Here is a 20,456-nt window from a genome sequence, read left to right on the forward strand (position 1 = left end):
TATGAATTTGAGCTATAAACTTCCAATTTCATTTATTCAATTAATCTATTTATCCACTAATTTTAAATAAAAATAAAATAAAATTACGACTTTGTCAAAATTCATAAATTTTCAAAAAAATAATTAAGCTGTATATTAGTTTTTAAATTATAAAATTATAATGTGTTTGACTAATCTATGCTCAAATTAGCAATAATTAAATCATTGTTACAATTTATTTCTTTTTAAAAAATATAATATTGCAATCATTTTTTATTGTAATTATTTTTTAATTTCATAGGAGAAAATGCAAATATTTAACTTTATCACAAAAGTATTAAAATCAGAATAATATTTTAACAAATTTAATTTTAATAGAAAAATAAATATTTAATATTTTGGTGAATTTTAAACATGGAATAGGTAAATAAAATATTAAATTTTGTAAATTAAATAATCACAATTAACGTAATAATTGTGGTGTAAAAATAAATAAATAAATACGCATTATAAACGTTTTTTTTTTTTAATATGACGAAAATAAATTGTAAATGCCAAAGAGCTCAGAGTGGTCCTATCCAGGTTTGTCTTAAGCATGCGAAGCACGTGGTCGGCAAATGGCGCGATTTTCTCTCTTCTCTTGATCTCTACAATCAATGCTGTAAGCAGGCGAGAGAGAGCTCTGACCAACGGCTATGGCTATGGCTATGGCGATGGCGTCCGCCATTTCTCTCTGCTTCGTTGCTCTTTTTGCCTTACGTTCTTCTTTCTTCGTGCTCACAGTTGCTGCGACGTCCGATAACCCGGAGTTCGTCGTCGAGTTGGACCGTTCTAACTTCACCAACTTCGTAAGCAAGCTCGATTTCCTTATCGTCTCCTTCTACACTCCGAGGTATACTGATTTATCTGCTTAATTTGTGGTTCTTTTGTGTAGTTCAATTCCTTCATTGCTCGGTTCTTACTTGTTGCTTTTGTTATTTTACCTCTACGTCTTACTATCTTAAATTGAAGTATGTAAAACTAGGTGTTGCCGTTGTTTTTTACATTTCTTTCTTCATTTCGTTGTGGATTGTTCACTTTTCCTTGTATTTTGGTTGGTCGGTACTATCCTCTAAAACAATCGCGCGTTTCCTTTTTCTTGGCTATTAGTCGTGGCGTTTGATTACAACTTGCAATGATTTCGTTTCAGATGTGGACATTGTAAGAGGCTGGCACCGGAGGTGATATATATCTCTGTTCCTAATATCAGTAATTTGTAATCTGATTTTCGGAGTGCTATTGGACTGATCTTGAATCTCGAGAATTTAGGTATCGTAACTGACTGACTTGTTGAAATATTTTGCAGTATGAAAAAGCTGCTAATATTCTGAGTAAGCATGATCCTCCTTTGACTTTAGCAAAGGTTAATATTTTCAATGAAGCAAATGAGGGACTTGCTGGATCCGACGGCACAATTTCTATCAAGATTGTGAGAGAGGGAGGTAAGAATGTTCAAGAGTACAAGGGCCCTCTTGATGCAGATGGTATTGTTGAATACGTGAAGAGACAGTATGGGCCTGCCTCTGTTGAAATAAACACTGTGGAGGATGCCCAAAATTTCATATCTGACAATAAGATTGCTGTTGTGAGTACTCTATTTTGGGTACTCTCATCTTGCTGAAGCAAGTTAATAAGCTTGACTTAGCATTAGAGCAATTTTAGGATAATAGATTTTAGGATAATAGAAGTTATTGACTTGAATAGGTTTAGAAAAATTGTTAGTCTTTGATTAGGAAGAATTCGTTAGAAACTTGACGAGAAAGTTTAGGAGATCAATTGTGTTTTATCCAATACTCATGAGATGCATGTTATTTTTACGTCAACAAAGAGAATTGAAAAGCATAAGTGTTTAAGATTGCTTTGTTCCAAAAAGCTTTGTTATTTGGCTTCAATTATTTGTTTCGACATATTTAGATCGTGGGTCATTCATTTCAACATAATTCTCATATTTTCTCTACTTGCAGGTGGGCATATTCCCTCAATTTTCTGGGGAGGAGTTTGAAAACTATACTATCCTAGCCAAGAAATTGCGTTCTACTGAAGAATTTTTTCATACTTCAGATGCTAAACTTCTTCCGCGTGGTAAATCATCTGTCACTGGTCCCTTAATGAGGGTGCTCAAGCCATTCGATGAGCTCTTTGTTGATACTCAGGTAAAGGAGAATTCTCCATGTCTCTATGTTCTTGAATACCAATTATCCTGACATATCATAATTGGCTGCGAACTGGGATTCTTATGGAAGCTAAACTTTCAGGATTTCGACGTGGATGCCCTCAAAAAATTTGTTGAGAAATCAATTGTGCCTACAGTAACCATCATGGATGGTGACAAGAACAATCAACGTCTAGTTGATAATTTCATGTATAATTCAAATTCAAAGGTTAGAAGGAATCTAGGAACTACTTATTGGTTTATATAGATGATTTAATACTAGTAGTTGGAGATGGAAATTTTGCGTGGACAGGTGAGCATTCTAACAGTTCATATGCTAAAGTTATTCTTTTCTCGAGGATTTTCTAATCAAAATCCCGTCTCCAAATTTTGTAGGTCATGTTGTTTATAAATTTTAGCAGTGAGATTGCTGCTTCCTTTGAATACAAGTATCGTGAACTTGCTGAGCTATACAAAGGAGATGGCCTCAGTTTTCTGATGGCAGATATTGATGCTAGTTTGCATGCGATTAAGGTCCATAATTCGGTATCCCTTTATTGTCATTGTAATATATATGTTCAAAAACTTTATTGTTCTCTGTTCTTGTAAATTACAGCAATATGGAGTTAAGGATGGTCAAATACCCTTTATTATCTTACTAAGTGATAAAACAAAGTATCTGAAATCCAATGTGGAGCCTGATGAACTTTCTCCTTGGTTGAAAAGATATAAGGTGATACCTCTCCCTCTGTTCAAGTGTTCCATATTTCAAAATTTCCGATGAGTTTTTTCATTTCTCATCCTCAGTTTTGATGGTTAATTAGTTCATATTAATTGCTCTGGGATTTTGTTATGACTAGTTTCATTTCTGCAGAATAGAGAATTGGAACCATACATAAAATCTGAACCTATACCAGAGCATAATGACGAGCCCGTGAAAGTGGTGGTATCTCACACATTTCAGGACATAGTTTTCAAATCAAGGAAGAATGGTATGTATAAGCACATTCATTGGAACACATGTGAGTTTAAACGGTTATTTACTGCTGTTTTCGATTTTGATCTGGGTATTTACATGGCTCAAAATTGGAAATTGATCCTATCACTTTTGGTTAGTGATCTTGCATTGCAACTTAATTGATCAGTATCCAGAGAAAGTTGTTAATGGAGTGAAAATAGGGATTGCTGTGAATTAGTTTATGATATTCAACCATTGAAATTGGCTGAGATAACCGTCAAAAATCGAGCACGAATGTTACTTTTCGTGTCGTTTAATAACTATTTTGTTTTCTCAAACCTTTTTAGTAAGTTTTTCACCTTTTTAAAAAACACATTTGAATCTTTAGCCAAATTTCAAAAACCAATTCAAGTTTTTTAAAATTACTTATATAGTTTCAAAACTTTTGAATACGTTTTTTTAGAAGGTACATGATAAAACAAGAAAACTATACAGGGGTAGTAGTAGTGGTAAAAAATAAAATAGTTATCAAACGGGTCTTTCGTTTTTGTTATTCAGTTTGCATTTCTTAGTTGCATGATTACAATAGAATTGGCACGTCCCTGATACATGCTTCACCGCAGTTCTGCTCGAGTTTTACGCTCCTTCGCATAAAGCCTGCAAACAGCTGGCTTCAGTCTTTGAGGATCTTGCCATGGCATATCGAAGTGATCCTGATGTCATAATTGCTAAATTCGTAAGATATATTCTATACCCTTTTTTAATGCTTCTCTGCTACATCTTGTTATCTTTATACGCTTGCTTGCTCCGTATGCTAAAAAATAGATGGACATCATAGTGGCTGTTAGCACAATAAATCCATTTTTTTAGCATGCATGAAAACTGAAAAAAAAAACAGTCTCAGTGACTAGTTGCCAGTGATTGCTCCGTTTTGATCTTCGATCGAAGTAGTCAAAACGAATAACCGAAGCATAATGAAACACTCACAAATCACACTACGTACTAAAATACTTTAATCACAATACTTTTTCTACTCCAAAATAAGAGATTATTAACAATACTTTGTACTAATAACTTTTCTCCTAGAAATGCTCAACGATTAATAATTTCTCATAGTAATGCTCTACTCCACCATTAATAAATCATGGGTCAACAATGCACTTATAATATGACATGTAATTATTTCAAACAGTTTATTAACTTTTCAATGCATGATTCCAACGTTCAACTTTGAATAAGTCCTTCGGACATATATATATTAAAATAAATATTATTTTTGTCCAAATAATAGTTTTTATGATCTGAATAATTGCATCCCCTGTATATCTATTGTCCCTAAACTCCTATAAATTCTTGCATCACATCGTTTTGAGTCGTTTTCGAAGTAAATTTACACTAATTTTTATCATTGACGTACATGGTGACTTCTTCAGGATATTTTTGCAAATGACTTAGTACATGACTTTGAGATCTGGACACTCCCTACTATTTACTTCAAATCAGCTGATGGGAACATATCAAAATACACCGGGTATGCAACGAAGAAAGACTTAAGAGATTTCATTGAAAAGAATAGATCGAAAGCTGCTGATGAACATTCGGATTTGAAGGATGAGCTCTAATGGCGGTAAGCTCTCTGTTCTTACACATTATCTGTAGAATGTTTCTATTTTTCTTTTCTATGGGTATCAAATGGGTTAGATCTCTAACATTGCTAGCTCTCTACCCTTGAAAATTAGCATAAATTTAGCAAACGTAAATCATCTTAAATCTTTTGATATTTGTTTCTGTTTTATTGGAGTTTAGGATAACCAATTGTGAGAGCTATTATAGGCCAGAGACTAGGATTTGACACGTGGATATTAGATGAAGGGCTAAATTAATAAAAATATCTTAAACTTTTTACTTTCTTTCCAACCATACTTTTAAACTTTCCAAAGTTTCAAATTAACCCCTTTTAACTTTCAAAAATGTTTTAAAAAAACTTCAAAAAATGTTTTAAAATATTTTTACCGTTATTATTTTTTTTTTTATTTAATGAAAATGACGAGTGTTTTGTTTAAAAAATCTTTCTAATAGTAGTATTAATACGCTTTTTAACTTTATTAAAAAAAAACAAAAAAAAAAACTCATAAATTGTCTTTAAGCTTTTTATACATGTGTAGTTTTGATTATTTTTTTTTTAAATTAAAGGTATTTTTGAGGTTGTTTAATGGTATTAAAAATTTGAGGGTATTTTTTAAATAAATTATTAATGAGTTTTATTCAAAAATAAAAATAGGATATTTTCAAACTTTTTTGTTAAATATTTTTTTAGAGTTTATCTTTTAAATGATGTTATTAAAACTTTTAAAATTTTAGGAGTATTTTTTTTGTTTGATAAATTGCAAAAATTATTTTTATTAATTTAGCCTAGATAAAAAAAAATTGATCTTAGTTTTTAGGATAATTAATTAAATAAGTATGAACTAACTATGATATTAGATTTCGTTCTATAATATTATCAAAATCTTATGAATTTCTCGATAAATTATTGGCCCAATATTTATACAAACATAATTAAAAAAAAAAAAAAAAAATAAACATTTTTCTCTTCAAATTAAACCAAAAATAATGAACACTCAATTCATTACAACATCGAAACCCTTCGAAGCAAATTATTAATTGCTATATCATAAGCATCTTGGAATTTCCGAATCAAATTATTCGAATCTCCATAAACCAAGCCAGGCATTAGTTCATAAACAATATACCTTCTCATTTCCTCTCTTTTTTCCAATGAAATCCCTTTCAATTTTTCCACCACATTTTCTCCACTTCTCTTCAACTCTTTCTTGTCAATCATCACTGAATATTTCCCATAATCCTCCGGTAAATGCCATGGATACTGATAGTACGCCGTAAACGGATCGAAAAACACCGGAATACAACCTGAAATCAACGAATCAAATACCGATTTCCTGGTCGGACTGTCTCCGGGCGGCTGCAGGCAAAATTCCGATTCCAAAAACAGCTCAATCACCGCCTCCGGCCGGTCGCAGTCTCCACTCGTGCAGTCCATATGCCGGCAGAGCCGTTCCGCCGCCGCTGCTGCTGCGGCGCAATGGTTGATTAATAACGACCGTATGTTTTCCGGCGAGTCGGGTCGGGCTGCTCCTGCGAACCCGACGAGATGTTTCCTCTTCGATCGGTGGGCTTTTCGTTGCCAAGCGAAAACGTCGTCGTCTTTGTGAGGATGGAAGAATGTAGGATGGGGTATTCCGACGTCGTTTTGATGCCATGGTTGTCGTTCTATTAAGAGCTTGATAGGGTTCTGTAATTCGTCGAATTCTAGAAATTTTGTTCCCCAATTTGCGTTTCTTCGAAAATCCCATGAGATTTTCCCCAAAACAAAGACGTGATCCTTGCCGGAGTTTTGAATCCATGGCTTCTGATCCGACAGCCATTGAATTAGCTCTAAGCCTAATGAATCCTTCAGAGAATTCGTTACATTGTTCTTGAAATGCCATCGGAGAATGTCCATTCCGCCATAGTAGGGCACGTAGAAAAGCTTCGCTTCGTCTTGCTTGTAAACTCTGCAAGGATGCTTTAGAATCCTGGAATGGAAGATCGGCTCGAGCGCGTACTGATGAGTATTGTACCATCCTTTCCCCAGCGCCGGAATCGGATCTCCTAACCCTTCGTTTCTGAAATGTTTGCAGAAATCCATCCATGGAACCATCTCGCCGCACTGCTCCACCAGCTCTTTATTGAACTTCGCCGGAAGTTCGTACACGTAAATGCCTCTTCCGCCGCACTCCGCCGCCTCAACATTATTGTTCCCCGTCGACACCTTCATCCACGACCTCTGCCGCCGTAGCTGCTCTTCAATGGCCTTCATTGCATTCATAATCTCCTCTTCGTCTCCGCTTCCGGCCGTGATTCGACGGCCATCGACGGAATGTTCGCCGTCGTCGTCGTTGATCTCCTTGTTCTTCATGGAAGGTTCTGGAACTTCAACGATCTCGTTTATATACCCATTATTGGAACTGGAATTTCGTAGTTCTCTCGTTTCTAATTCCCTGTATGGAAATATTTATAAATAATTATTTAAATTGAGAATTAAATTAATATTTTATGGTTATTTATAGTAATACCATCACTAATAATTAATATTTATATCTAACGCTCCAATTAATTAAAAATAATAATAAGGAGAATTAAATCAATTTAACGCTTGCTGTAATAATAAAAAAAAAAATCAATTGAACATTTTAATTTTCTATTTTCTATTTTTTATTTTAAAAGTTAGAGAAAACTAATTGTGAATAAGCTAGGGATTATTTGGTTAATAATGATAATAATAATAATTTATTAAGGTTAAATTAAAACTTTCATTTTTGTATCTATTATTTTACTTAATTAAATCTATAGAAAAATATATATAACATTTTCATTTACTTTTAGAAAATTACAAATAAATCCTTTCCAATTGGCTTGTATCTATTATCGATTAAATCTATAAAAAAAATAATAATAATAGAAAATATCCCATTTTCATTAACTTTTAAAAAATTATAAATAAATCCTTAAAACTTTCAAATTTGTATAATCTATAAATAAATAAAAAGTTCCATTTTTATTCACTTTTAGAAAATTGCAAATAAAACCTTAAAACTTTCAAATTTGCATACTGTCCCATTTTCATTACTTTTAGAAAATTGCAAATAAATCCTTAAAATTCTTAAATTTGCATAAATTTATACCAAAATAGAAAATGTCCCATTTTCATTACTTTTAAAAAATTGCAAATAAATCCTTAAAATTCTTAAATTTGCATAAATTTATACCAAAGTAGAAAATATCCCATTTTCATTACTTTTATAGTAAATCCTTAAAATTCTTAAATTTGCATAAATTTATACCAAAGTAGAAAATATCCCATTTTCATTACTTTTAGAAAATTGCAAATAAATCCTTAAAATTCTTAAATTTGCATAAATTTATACCAAAATAGAAAATGTCCCATTTTCATTACTTTTAGAAAATTACAAATAAATCCTTAAAACTCTCAAATTTGCATAAACTTATACCAAAATAGAAAAGTTCCTATTTACCTCACTTTTAGAAAATTGCAAATAAATCCTTAAAACTTTCAAATTTGCATAAACTTATACTAAAATAGAAAAGGTCCCGTTTTCATTACTTTTAGAAAATTGCAAATAAATCCTTTAAATTCTCATACTTTTATCTTAATTAACGTTTTAGTAACAAAAAAAAAAAAAAAAAAANATATGAAAGGTACTAAACTCGTAATTTAACAAAATAAAAACGAAAACATTACCGAAGGGCGAGCTCGGGACGACTATGATTAACAACTTGTACCGGAATCTCGAAGTCGGGGCGGGAGCCAGCAGAGAGGCAATAAAGATTGGTAAGCTTTCTAGAGGAAACACAAACATGAATGAATCTCCGAGAAACAATGGAGGTTGAAGAAGACCATAAAAGCATAAACAATGTCAACAAAATTGCAGCAGGGGTTCCGTACAAAACGGCGCCGTATAGACCCGCCTTCCTTCTTTCGTCCACTTTCTTGGATTGCTTGGCAATGGCGGACGACCTTCTAGAAACCGCCATTTTTGGGCTGGACTGAAGAAGCTTGTAGGTCGTGGCCATGGCTTCTCGAGTTTTTTTTTTTTTTTTTTTTTTTTTTTTTTTTTNTTTCTCGAGGCTTAAATATGGCTTTATAGGGTACAAATTCGTAATTATTTCTATTTATTATGTAATTATTTCGAAAAATATTGATTTTTTAAAAAAGAAAAGTAATTAAATTGTGAATTTCTTGTTTTTTAAAGTCTAAATTCAATGGGAAAAAATGTATTTTTTTTTCAGTTAATATATTTGAATTATTATTGTTTTTTAAGTACAAATGTGATGACTAGGAAGTACGGAAAATACAAAATAAAATGAAATTAATAAATAATAATAATAATTTGTTTAAAAATTAAACCCGAAAAAAATATATTTACTAAACCATTTTTTAAAAAATTAAATATATATATATTTTTTAGTTTAAGGATATTAATATTATTTTTAAAAATTTAATTAAAAGTATTTTTTAAAAATTTATAAAATATTTAAGGATATTTTTAAATTTTTAAGAGGAGTTTAAGAGATTAATAGTTTTTTTTTTTTTTTTTTAATTTTAAAAATTTAAAAGTTGAAAGGATATTTCTTTTTAATTAATTTAGTCCTAATAAATAAACATTGATTTAGTAATATAATGGAAATATTTATGAATATGTCCATATTTTAAAAGTTGGAAGGATATTTCTTTTTAATTAATTTAGTCCTAATAAATAAACACTGTTTTAGTAATATAATGGAAATATTTATGAATTGGAGGTTCAAAATCAAACAATTAATTACATACCATAAATTTGGAAGTAAAATTGTGAATTATTAATTTAATAAATTAATACACATTTTTTTACTCAGAGTAATATTATTTTAGCGATAAATCTATAAAATTAAAATCTCCAACGTCAATATTGATATTTTAGTTCCTTTAACTAATTTATACATATGAATTAAATACCGTCTATAAAAATAGGTGAAAATGCACGTTTTTTCAACATTCTTTAAGATTGAAAATTCGATCCCGAAATTTTATAATGAAGACCCGTTTGCTCCGGTTATTTGTTTACATTTATTTGAAAATGTGTGCATAGACTCGAAATAGATTTAAAAAAAAAAATTGAATACATTTATTATTAAACTAGGGGTGGTTGGAGGGCTTGGGCGTTTGGCGTACACTCAATAGCGTAAGTTTATAATTTAGTATTGATGGTAATAATTGAGGCAATAATACAGTAAATTTTTAATGCAGTAAATAATTTGTCCATTTTTGTATATTTATATTCATTTAAAAATAAATAAATAAATAATCTCTCTCTCTCTATATATATATAGACACACACACGTACACGTCACAACTAAAGGTTCTAGCTTTGTTGGACTGACTTGCTAAGTGACTAGGATGATTGTCCTGACTCTCGAGCCACTTTTATTCTCTGCCCCTTTAAGGTTGGGTTGGATTGTAACTTTATTTTCGAGTGGGTTAAGTTAATACTGTTTGATGAAAGTCTCACGTCGGTTATTTTAAGGAATAATCATGGTTTTATAATCAAGGAATACTATCTTCATTGTACGAGTCTTTTTGGAGAAGCCCAAAGTAAAGTCATGAGAGCTTATGCTCGAAGTGGACAGTATCATACCATTGTGGAGAGTCGTGTTCATCTAACATGGTATCAGAGTCATGCCCTAAACTTAGCAATGTTAATAAAATTCTCAAACGTCGAACAAATGACTCCAAAGAAAAAGGAGTCGAGCCTCGAGCTTCCTCGAAGGTATAGTAAAAAATGACCAAGACTCTAAAAGAAAAGGAGTCGAGCCTCAATTAAGGAGAGACGTACTTTAGAAAATGATCATTGGTTTATAATATAATACTATCTTCATTGTATAAGGTAATTTGTTCGAGGGGAGGTGTTGGATGAAAGTGTCGGACAATATCTTACCATTACTCAGTTTTAGGTATTTTTAAACATGTTTTAAAAAATAAAATTAATTAAAATTTGTAAAGCCCACTAATAATAATGGGCCGATTCATGTAACTGGGCCTTATACTGTTGGGCCATTCTGAGACGATGGTTGGGTCCTTTCTTCTCTCTACCGCTTACGGAGTATATAAGATGTAATGCATTTTCTTTTAGGCGGCAACGGATCGTCGTCGAGATTCCGAATTTTTTGTTCGACTTCCTTTCGTGTTCAGTTGCTAACCGGCGGTTCTAGTGCGTACCTTTTCTTCTCGGAGCCCCTTTCGTTGGCGGCGAGTGATTTATTGCGATCTGCGCGTTTCGGTTGTTTGATCAACATCGTAAGTATTCCATCAACTTATCATGCTTGTGATCTTTAATGTTATGTATGAAAATTGAGGATCGATTGTTCTTGGATTTTTCTGTTTGTTTACCTTCTGCCTCTCTTAATTGGAACATATTTAGGTCAAGCATCATCGTTTTTATCTTCCAGTTATCTAGGTTAGTTTTAAGGTTAGCCAATGATGAACTGAAGTTTTAGTACGTTGGTTTTCTGGTGAAGGCGATTCTTCTGCATTTGTTCAACCGATTTTTTAGTATGCCTTGAAAAAAAGGGTGGAAATACAGTAGACGTAAATGTGAAGTTAGTTCTCACGGTCTTGTTTTGTATTTTTGTATTTGTACATTGAAATAACAACTTTATTTTCGAGAAGGAGAATTCGGATATTGATCGTCAGTGTAATTCTCTTATGTTCATTAAATTTGCTTCTCAAAAAACGTCGGGCGGGAATTAGCATTTTTATTGAATTTGGAAGCATTTAGTCATTGTTATAATATATTTGACAATTCCAGTTTGTCTTTCTTATTTATTCTTGAGATGACATGTTTCTGGTTGGAACTATTTTTTTGGTTTGAGAAGGCTGACAAGTGTGTCACTGGACGTCGTAGCTTAAGAACGCTTTCTGTTTCTCTTTTCTTTCTCTCTTTCGTTTCGTTTCTTTTCGAACAACTACGGCTTTCTGGTATTAGTAGATTGTCATCGTCCATAGTTTTAAAAGATATAACATCCAGTTATTGAAACTGATTGCATTTTGATATTTGTAAATGTTGCTGTCGTTTTCAGATGAAAACTGCTGAGGCATCATTGTTCAGTGTGTTGTGCGAACATAAGGATGAAGATTCTTCATCCGATGATGAGTCAGAGGATCTTGGTGATGTTCTTGACAGTGAGGTGTCCTACTACTTAGCTTCTGGTTTCTTAAATTCTTGCATGTGTTGGTGTGGTGTTTTAACCTGTAGTTTTTCACAAATTATAGGTGAACTCTTACCTAAACACTAAGGAGGAGGCACATTATAAAAAGATTATTTGGGAGCAAATGAACAAAGATTATCTTCAGGTTAAAGGCTTCTTGTCCCTCTCAATAACCCTTTGATTGCTAAATAAAACTCTTCACTTATACTTACATTGGAAAAAGGCGTTTTATGCGTCGATCATAGTTTAATTTCCAAATCAATGCTATGCATGGGTTTCAGGAACAAGCAGCTAAGAAAGAAGGCCATGATGTTGTTGGAGCTGCGGCCATTGTCAAAAAGTCAAAGAAGGTATTTAGCTATCATTGCATTTTATGTTTGGTAAAAAGTTTCTTATCCAGGAAAACATTGGATAAGAATTTTGAATCTTTTCATTTTATAGTATGATTTATGTTTTCTCATCCTGTTGGAAAGCAGAGGCAAAGGGTAACAGAAGCTCCAATAAACAAACCTGCTCAAGCCGAAACAGATGCAACACGCGAAATGCTAACTAAGAAGGTATATCAGCAGCATAAACTAATGAATAGAATCATTGGGTGGGCATGTGTCTCGTTGAATCCGTTCTAGTCTCAATTTTCAATCGTTACGTTTCTTAACTTCGCATTCCTCAGGCATGTTACTTTCCAATTCTATAGGACCAACTTTGTATATAGAATCATCGGGTGGGGATGTGTCTCGTTGAATCTGTTCTAGTCTCAATTTTCAATTGTTATGTTTCTTATCTTCGCATTCCTCAGGCATCTTACTTTCCAATTCTATAGGACCAACTTTGTAATGCTTCAAGGCCACCGATAGCAGATATTGTCCTTTTTAGGCTTTCCCTTTTGAGCTTCCCCTCAAGGTTTTTAAAACGCGTCTGTTAGGAAGGGGTTTCCACGTCCTTATAAAAAAGGCTTCGTTTTCCTCTCCAATCGACGTGGGATCTCACAAACTTCCACTCACGATTATCTTATTGCACGTGAATAGGATGTGGTTTTATGAAAAAATTTCTTTGATATTCTTTTTCTCAAATCATTTTCTCACGAAAGTCTCGTATGTTATCCACATGATTGTTTTGGGATTGTTTTGGGATTGTTTTGGCATGGGGAAGGGTATCTATATCCATAATGCCATGATTTTCGTGCATGCTAAGCTAGTTTGTTTGTTTACGTTACACCTATTCAACCCATTAGCTTATTTCCCACAATTATTCTCTGCAGAGGCTCAGCTCAAAATTCAACTTTGATGTGTTGGACAAACTCTTCACCGACACGGTATGTTTATCGATTTCTTCCATATTGTTTCGGTATTTACATAATGACTGTAATTGTATCAGCAGATGAGGTCACCAAAGCTTAACCTTCCTGATTATTTCAATTAGTACTCAACGACACATGGTTCTTATAACTGCCTAACAATTTGTGTGCAGCCTGCCCCTGACTCAAGCAAAAAGCAGGAAGCCTCGAGTTTCGAAGAGAATAGTTTATCCGCACAAAACCACTCTATGAACCAGCTTGAAGAAGACCTAGAAGGCAATAATCATGTCGATACGATATCTGAAGAGAACGCCATCGACTTTGAAGATGAAGATCCCACAGAAGCTTATGGTAACGAGTATTATGATTACGAAAACGAAGAAGAGTATGGTTATGGATACGGTGACTATGGTGGTGAGGAGGAAGATTAGTTGATCAGTTCTTATATAGAAAGCTTCTTCTTCATTGGGCAAACTTCATGAGAGAAGAAAGGCAACATTTTTGGTCCAAATCTAACGCATCGACCGGAGAGGGGAACAAAACATTTCTTATAAGAGTGTAGAAAACTCTTCTTAATAGGTTCATTTTAAAATCGTGAAGTTGATGACGATATATAACGAGCTTAACCGTGATGTTGATGATAATACACAACGGGTCAAAGTAGATAATATCTATTAGTAATATGCTTTGAGCATTACAAATGGTATCAGAGCTAGACATCGAGCAGTGTGCCAACGAGGACGTTGGACCCCTAAAGGGGTGGAAGTGAGATATCACATAGTACTTTATAAGGGTGTGGAAACATCTTAGTAACGCCACCCAAGAGTGAATTGTGAGGTCCCACATCAGTTGGGGAATAAGGGTGTGGAAACATCTTAGTAACGCCACCCAAGAGTGAATTGTGAGGTCCCACATCAGTTGGGGAATAAGGGTGTGGAAACATCTTAGTAACGCCACCCAAGAGTGAATTGTGAGGTCCCACATCAGTTGGGGAATAAGGGTGTGGAAACATCTTAGTAACGCCACCCAAGAGTGAATTGTGAGGTCCCACATCAGTTGGGGAATAAGGGTGTGGAAACATCTTAGTAACGCCACCCAAGAGTGAATTGTGAGGTCCCACATCAGTTGGGGAGTGGATTGTGAAGTCCCACGTCAGTTAGAGAGTAAAATGAAACATTTCTTATAAAGTTGGTCAGTTAGAGAGTAAAATGAAACATTTCTTATAAAGTTGTGGAAATCTCTCTTTAATACGCTATTTTATTTAAAATCGATACGTAATAAAGCTAAAGTGAACACTATCTAATAGTTGTGGGCTTGAATCATAGTACGAAAATAATTAAAGTGTCAAAAATCTAAAAAAAAATATTATTGTTAAAATAAGTATAGAGATTTAATAAGGTCTAAATTCGACTTATTTGACGATCAAAATGACCAAAAAAAACATTTATAAATCTCGTATTAAATGCCACGTCATTAATTTAATTACGTCCAAAATTAAATAATATAATAGTATAAAACGATAATTTTTTAATCCTCAAAATAATTTCATCTATTTCCATTCCCCACTGTGTTGGGAGAGGGGACAGGGACCAGAAGGTTGGGGGTTAAATTACAGCCCCACGATCAGAATCTTAAATTACGTACCAATTCACAACAAAAGGGAAATCGAGGCTGGTTTCGGTTGATTTCTCTTCAATTTTTCCTACAGGATTGAGGATTTTACTCAAAATCATTCTACAAGGGAAGAATCCATTGCGCACTCATGGCTTCAGGTATGTTGTCGTTGATGTTCTGTAATTCGATCAAGTTCATACTCGGCCGAATTTTATGATTTCATCTGGGATCTTGCTTTGAGTTTATAGTGATTTCATTGATCTTTCTTTTCCTTTTCTGTTTTTTGTTTTTTCTAGGGTTTAGGCATGTCTTAATTTCTTCGCGTTGATTTCTCCTATCTTGATTGTCTTTCTCGAAAGGGCTTAATTAAGCCGTTTGCTACGAAGTACGAACTTGGAATTGAAGTTTTTAGGAATTATACTAATTTTTATCATGGTTTTATGATTCTACGAAGTACGAGCCCATTTCTTCTCTCTTGATTGCGTAGTTTTTACGTTAGATGAATTTTGTTGCTAGAATACACGTTTTTTCATTCATAAACACGCACATAGAAGCTTAGAATTTGGAATCGGGATAAATTTCGTTGTCTGTGTTCATTTTTTCTGGTATAAAGTTTTCCTGTTCTCTTGCAGATTATGCGTTGAAGGTCCCTGCTGAACTCGAATCAGCTTTGCGGTTGAAGACTGTTCAATACTTCATTACAAAAAGGCCGTGGCTTGGTAATTCCCCATGGCTCTAGCCCTTGTTTGTCGAGATGTTTAACGCTTCTGTTCCTCTCCTATAGAATTTAGTTTCTGTATTATGGTTTTTTTATATGTTCTTATTGTTTCAGGTCTTCTATTTCAGATCTCTATGGGGTTAATGTTAGACCTGTTGCGCCATTTGGAAGTTCCAGTCGTCAGCCATTTGTTGATCCAGCATTAATACATCGATGCTTGCCTGATGAGCTACTGTTTGAGGTAAGGTTTTCATGGTGGATCAATGCCTTGTTTCGAATTTTTTGCTTTCTTCCAGAACTTACTATAGATAGAGCTCTATTTTTCTTAAATAGGTCTTTGCCAGAATGACTCCTTTTGACCTGGGACGGGCGTCATGTGTCTGTCGAAAATGGAGATACACTATTCGTAATCCTGTATTCTGGCGTAGTGCTTGCTTGAAGGCTTGGCAGGTGAAGTAATCATAGGTGTAATGGCTGAATCTTCGTGATATATAGCATATAAATATTAAACACGAAATCTTACACGAGTTCTATTGTCTACAGCTCTCTGGTGTGGTTGAAAACTACAAGTTTTTGCATCATATGTATGATGGGTCTTGGAGAAAAATGTGGCTTTTACGGCCAAGGATCCGCACCGATGGTGAGAACTGTTAGATATATGAATCCTCATGAATTGACTTGGAGTATGTGATTTACCTTTGTTGTTTTCTTCTCCTCCCAAAATTATTAAACTATATAGGTTTTTCATGACTGAGATAGCCTCATAATTATTTCACGTTTTGGATAGCAAATATACATTTTCTTTAGACTTGCTTATTAAGTTTTAAAATGCCATATCAACATTTAAAATACATAATGCATCTTTCTTCCAAGATGCCTGGGTGTTATGTGCTAGAAAAGCTGAGGAATTGGGTTTAGCTTTGTTGATGGATGAGAGGTCTTCGTTGTTGTTTCGGAGATTGCCAACGGTGCTCATGTGCATCGGCCCGTTTGGCCATTTGTCTTCTGAGGAATATGTTTTCTACTGCCTTCTTGTTATCTGCCTTTTGGATTGAAAGGCATAGATCTAATTTTTGTTATGAGCTTCAGGTCTTTACGTTAGCAGGAATACGTATATACGTGCTGGGGTTGCAGAGTGGAAGATTACCAATCCAGTTCACCTGGTATGTTTGAGGAAATCAAAGGAGTGAGGTTATTTTGAGTTTTTTTTTTTTCCTTTCTTTTTGTTGATAAAAGGCCAACTTTCATGGAGAAAATAATGAATAAATACAAGGGCATACAAAAAAATAAAGCCCACAAAGGGGAGAAACCCTATAGAAAGAGACTCCACTCAAGAAAAATAAGACCCAACAAGAGAAACATGAAATCTCACAATGGACCAAACATGAGAAGACTCCCTATCAACGCTCTGAAATTTCTATTGTTTATCTCTCCTAAAAAATACCCCACAACGAATTGCACACCCTTGCTTGCCGTAAAAAACTCCTCTTCACCCGACATGGCTGATGAAGAAGAAATTCCTCGATTATATCACTAAAAACTATGTGTTGGAACAAGCCGAAGGTCAAACATACCAAAGTAGTTCTCGATTCTTCCCATTCTTTTCTCTATGTTAAATTGTATCTCCTTTTCCTTTGCCCAACTTCTGCAGGTCTGCTACTTCCGTTACATCAGATTTTTTCCTTCTGGGCGGTTTCTCTACAAGGTGCCTGTTAACTGTCATCTAGTCTTTCTAAATAGTTCATGTATGTGTTTTGTATCTAATTGCTGCCATTTGCATTTTTTATCTGTTACTTCTAGAATTCTTCACAGAAGATCAAGGATGTGGCTAAGTGCATGAACTTTCGTGCTTCAAAAGCAGACTGTATTTTTGGTGGACACTATACCTTGTCAGATGATAAGGTAATCTAAATTTGGTCTTTTTGGAGTGTTTCGTTCAACAACGTTTTTCAGATTGTAATCCGCAGGCTTTCTTTATGGTGCATTGACCCTCTCTGTAAAGTGGGGGATTCAATCCCTAGAGTGGGGGATTCAATCCCTAGGTGGACAAAAGCCTTAAATTTCTTTTGCATTTGTAGTAATTAATTTCGTTCTAACAGTTGGCTCTTACGCTTTGGCTTTCAACTAGCTATTTGTCCAAACCTGTTCTTTCTTTCCCAGTTTTTACACCAGAACTTATGATCATGTCACTGCAGGTTGAAGCTGCTGTTTTGTACCCGGGCGCACGTCCTACTGTGCTCAGAATCCGCATGAGGTTTGTTCTTGGCTTGTCTAATTTTTTAAACTGTGTTGATCTTGTTTAGTTCGGGGTTTTGGTCACCTATACGGTAGAATGGGTCTTGCATATTGTTCCTTCGTATCAGCCAAAGAATTTGGTGCTTTTTTAAAAAAGAAAATGAAGCAATCTAGTAATAGAACACCCTTGAATTGTGTTCCGCTTTATAAAAGAGTCTGGATGCAAATTGACTAACGAAGCACTAGTTGTAAAGAGGATTGAATTAAACTTATTTAAAGTCATTTAAGAGCGTTAATAATGAAACTTACTACAATTAGCTGAAGGTTTCTTTTGTTATCTGTTGTTCTATATAGGCTGAGAGGAACCTCGACAGGGGCTAACAACCGAATGGATCTATTGACCCTTGTTACCAGCGGTATGAACAATAATGAGGTTAGTGATCCAGAAGAAGACATCCTTGGCATAGTGGAAAGGTGGCGGGATGATGAAACACACAACCCAGATGTGCCTGCAGTTTCTCATAAGCGGGGTCTGACACCTTTTATATTTGTTCCTTTTGATCAGGTATTTCCTTTTACTTCATAGCACCGTGCCCGTTATAATTTAGAGATTTAAACACGCATTTAAAGTGAGGAAGATACCAGGATCTTGTCTTTTGAATTGCACAATAGTTCAAGTGGAATCTAGTGGGAAACACCAATGTTGGCTTGTAGTTGAACACCATTTAGATCTGCGGTTAAGGTAGAGTGGATATCCATGGAGATACTGTCTTCTTTGGGCTTTCCCTTTTGGGGTTTCTCTCAAGGTTTTTAAAACGCGTTTGCTAAGAAGATGATTCCACACCCTTGTAAAGAATGCTTTGTTCCCCTCTCCAACCGATGTGAGATCTCACAATCCACCCTTCGGGGCCCAACGTACTCGCTGACACTCCTTCCTTTCCCCAATCAATGTGGAATCTCACAATCCACCCCCTTTGGGGCTCAGCGTCTTCATTGGCACTCGTTCCTTTCTCCAATCGATGTGGGATCTCACAATCCACCTCCTTTCGGGGCTGAACGTCCTCGCTGACCTACCGCCCGTTGTCCACCCCCTCAGGGCTCAACGTCCTTGCTAGCGCACCGCCCGATGTTTGGCTCGAATACCATTTGTAACCGCCCAAGCCCACCGCTAACAGATATTGTCTTCTTTGGGCTTTTCCTTTTGGGGTTCCCCTCAAAGTTTTTAAAATGCATATGCTAGTGAGAGGTTTCCACAGCCTTGTAAAGAATGTTTCGTTCCCCTCTCCAACCGATGTGAGATCTCACAAATTAACTCGAACTCGAAGTTAGAATGTCATGCAAGACTTTGAAGTTCCAACTTTTGTGTTGTTCGGGTGGATATGTGAATGTAAAGTTAACAGTTTTTAAACTGCCATTTACCATCTTAGTTTCATTAGTAAATGAAATCCATGGTATAATTGAACAATTTTTTTTTTTTTTTTCTATAACTGTTTGTATACTATGGTCCAAAAGTTTGGTACATGGACTGGACCCTTAATTTAGAAATGTAGTCTTAGAATCTCTGTTAAACGGTTCGAAATTTTTGGTATCTCAATGTTTTTGAATTCTTTGGCTGATACAGGTGGAAACATCAGAACTAAACTTGCCTGTAGAGAAGATGGACTATTTTTTACCTGGCTGATGCTCCAACTTTACTGCATCTTTCTGTATATATTAGTCAGTCCAGCCTTAGAGATCATATTTATTTATTTATTTCCCGGTCGCTGCCTGTGTATAAATAACGAAGCACGTGAAGTTGCCCGAAAACGTGACAATTTCTTTGTTTCCTCTCGTTCTTGCAAAAATGATGCCTGAGTTTGTTTATGAACAATGGTACCTTAGGAGATTGAAGATTGTAAATGTTTAAATTGTTACTAGGCTTGTTGAACAACACTTCTTGACCTAGATCCGCTGCTTAACTTATCACATGGATTACTCGTTTGCCATGGAAGGACTTGCAAGATACAAAATTGAAAGTTCGCATTTTTATTAAATTTACGTTTGAAAATTATATTTACTAGATTGATTCTTGTTTGAAAAATTCAAAATTTTCATGAACACATGAACACGCAAAAAGAGTACAGAGATTTGTTAGACACTTAAAGAATTGATTCTTGTTTGAAAAATTCAAAATTTTCATGAACACATGAACACGCAAAAAGAGTACAGAGATTTGTTAGACAGTTAAAGAAAGTTCGTAAATAAAATAGATAATTTGATAAAATATCGCACAATACTTTGTATTACAAATTTTACTTTATTTATATATATATATATATAAAAAAAAGTGAAACATTTATTTATAATTGAGGGTTCGGATTTTTTTTTGAATTTTTTAAATTTTTTTTGAAAGAGTACTTTTTTAAATAAATTATTAAAGATTCCCGTCCAAAATTAATAGCAAAAGTATTTAAAAACCTTTTTCGAGGTTAAATATATTTTTGAGATTTTTCTTGAAAGTTCGAACGTAAAATTTATAAATATTTTTAATAATTTAGTCGGGTTTTAAAAATATTATGCTATGATTTTTTTATTAATTTAGTAGATTTTTAAAATATGAATAGAAAGTAAATAACAAAATAAAAATAAATTTATAGTTATC

The 20,456-nt window shown here is 34.1% G+C and overlaps 4 protein-coding genes across 6 annotated transcripts; 3 read left to right on the forward strand and 1 right to left on the reverse strand.

Moving 5' to 3' along the window:
- Nucleotides 1–576: 576 nt before the first annotated feature.
- On the forward strand, nucleotides 577–6,901 carry LOC111797131 (protein disulfide-isomerase-like). Of its 3 annotated transcripts, none has more exons than XM_023680035.1 (11): nucleotides 577–871; nucleotides 1,169–1,199; nucleotides 1,325–1,603; nucleotides 1,983–2,171; nucleotides 2,274–2,399; nucleotides 2,567–2,704; nucleotides 2,787–2,903; nucleotides 3,045–3,162; nucleotides 3,752–3,864; nucleotides 4,562–4,755; nucleotides 6,830–6,901. In XM_023680035.1, exons 1-10 carry the CDS (start codon nucleotides 675–677, stop codon nucleotides 4,748–4,750), a joined length of 1,497 nt encoding a protein of 498 aa, XP_023535803.1. In that variant the 5' UTR covers nucleotides 577–674; the 3' UTR covers nucleotides 4,751–4,755; nucleotides 6,830–6,901. The 3 variants fall into 3 exon arrangements, with proteins under 3 accessions (XP_023535803.1, XP_023535804.1, XP_023535802.1); XM_023680036.1 differs by lacking the exon at nucleotides 6,830–6,901 and adding an exon at nucleotides 6,023–6,039; XM_023680034.1 differs by lacking the exon at nucleotides 6,830–6,901 and having other exon boundaries at nucleotides 4,562–4,949.
- LOC111797129 (xyloglucan-specific galacturonosyltransferase 1-like) lies at nucleotides 5,730–8,744 on the reverse strand. Its single transcript, XM_023680033.1, has 2 exons — nucleotides 8,452–8,744; nucleotides 5,730–7,189 (listed from the first exon to the last, which is right to left on the reverse strand). The coding sequence occupies exons 1-2, from the start codon at nucleotides 8,742–8,744 to the stop codon at nucleotides 5,758–5,760; spliced, it is 1,725 nt and encodes a 574-aa protein (XP_023535801.1). The 3' UTR covers nucleotides 5,730–5,757.
- Nucleotides 8,745–10,863: 2,119 nt separating this feature from the next.
- LOC111797407 lies at nucleotides 10,864–13,919 on the forward strand. The gene is made up of 7 exons (XM_023680394.1): nucleotides 10,864–11,043; nucleotides 11,826–11,933; nucleotides 12,019–12,099; nucleotides 12,236–12,304; nucleotides 12,431–12,511; nucleotides 13,213–13,266; nucleotides 13,422–13,919. Exons 1-7 carry the CDS (start codon nucleotides 10,864–10,866, stop codon nucleotides 13,677–13,679), a joined length of 831 nt encoding a protein of 276 aa, XP_023536162.1. The 3' UTR covers nucleotides 13,680–13,919.
- An 898-nt stretch (nucleotides 13,920–14,817) lies between these two features.
- On the forward strand, nucleotides 14,818–19,799 carry LOC111797481 (F-box protein 7). The gene is made up of 11 exons (XM_023680489.1): nucleotides 14,818–15,020; nucleotides 15,495–15,581; nucleotides 15,709–15,821; nucleotides 15,914–16,030; nucleotides 16,124–16,220; nucleotides 16,670–16,743; nucleotides 17,232–17,285; nucleotides 17,381–17,482; nucleotides 17,776–17,834; nucleotides 18,170–18,380; nucleotides 19,437–19,799. The coding sequence occupies exons 1-11, from the start codon at nucleotides 15,011–15,013 to the stop codon at nucleotides 19,494–19,496; spliced, it is 984 nt and encodes a 327-aa protein (XP_023536257.1). The 5' UTR covers nucleotides 14,818–15,010; the 3' UTR covers nucleotides 19,497–19,799.
- Nucleotides 19,800–20,456: the final 657 nt, after the last annotated feature.

This window comes from Cucurbita pepo, chromosome LG06 (assembly GCF_002806865.2).
Source record: "Cucurbita pepo subsp. pepo cultivar mu-cu-16 chromosome LG06, ASM280686v2, whole genome shotgun sequence".
Taxonomy (NCBI): domain Eukaryota; kingdom Viridiplantae; phylum Streptophyta; class Magnoliopsida; order Cucurbitales; family Cucurbitaceae; genus Cucurbita; species Cucurbita pepo.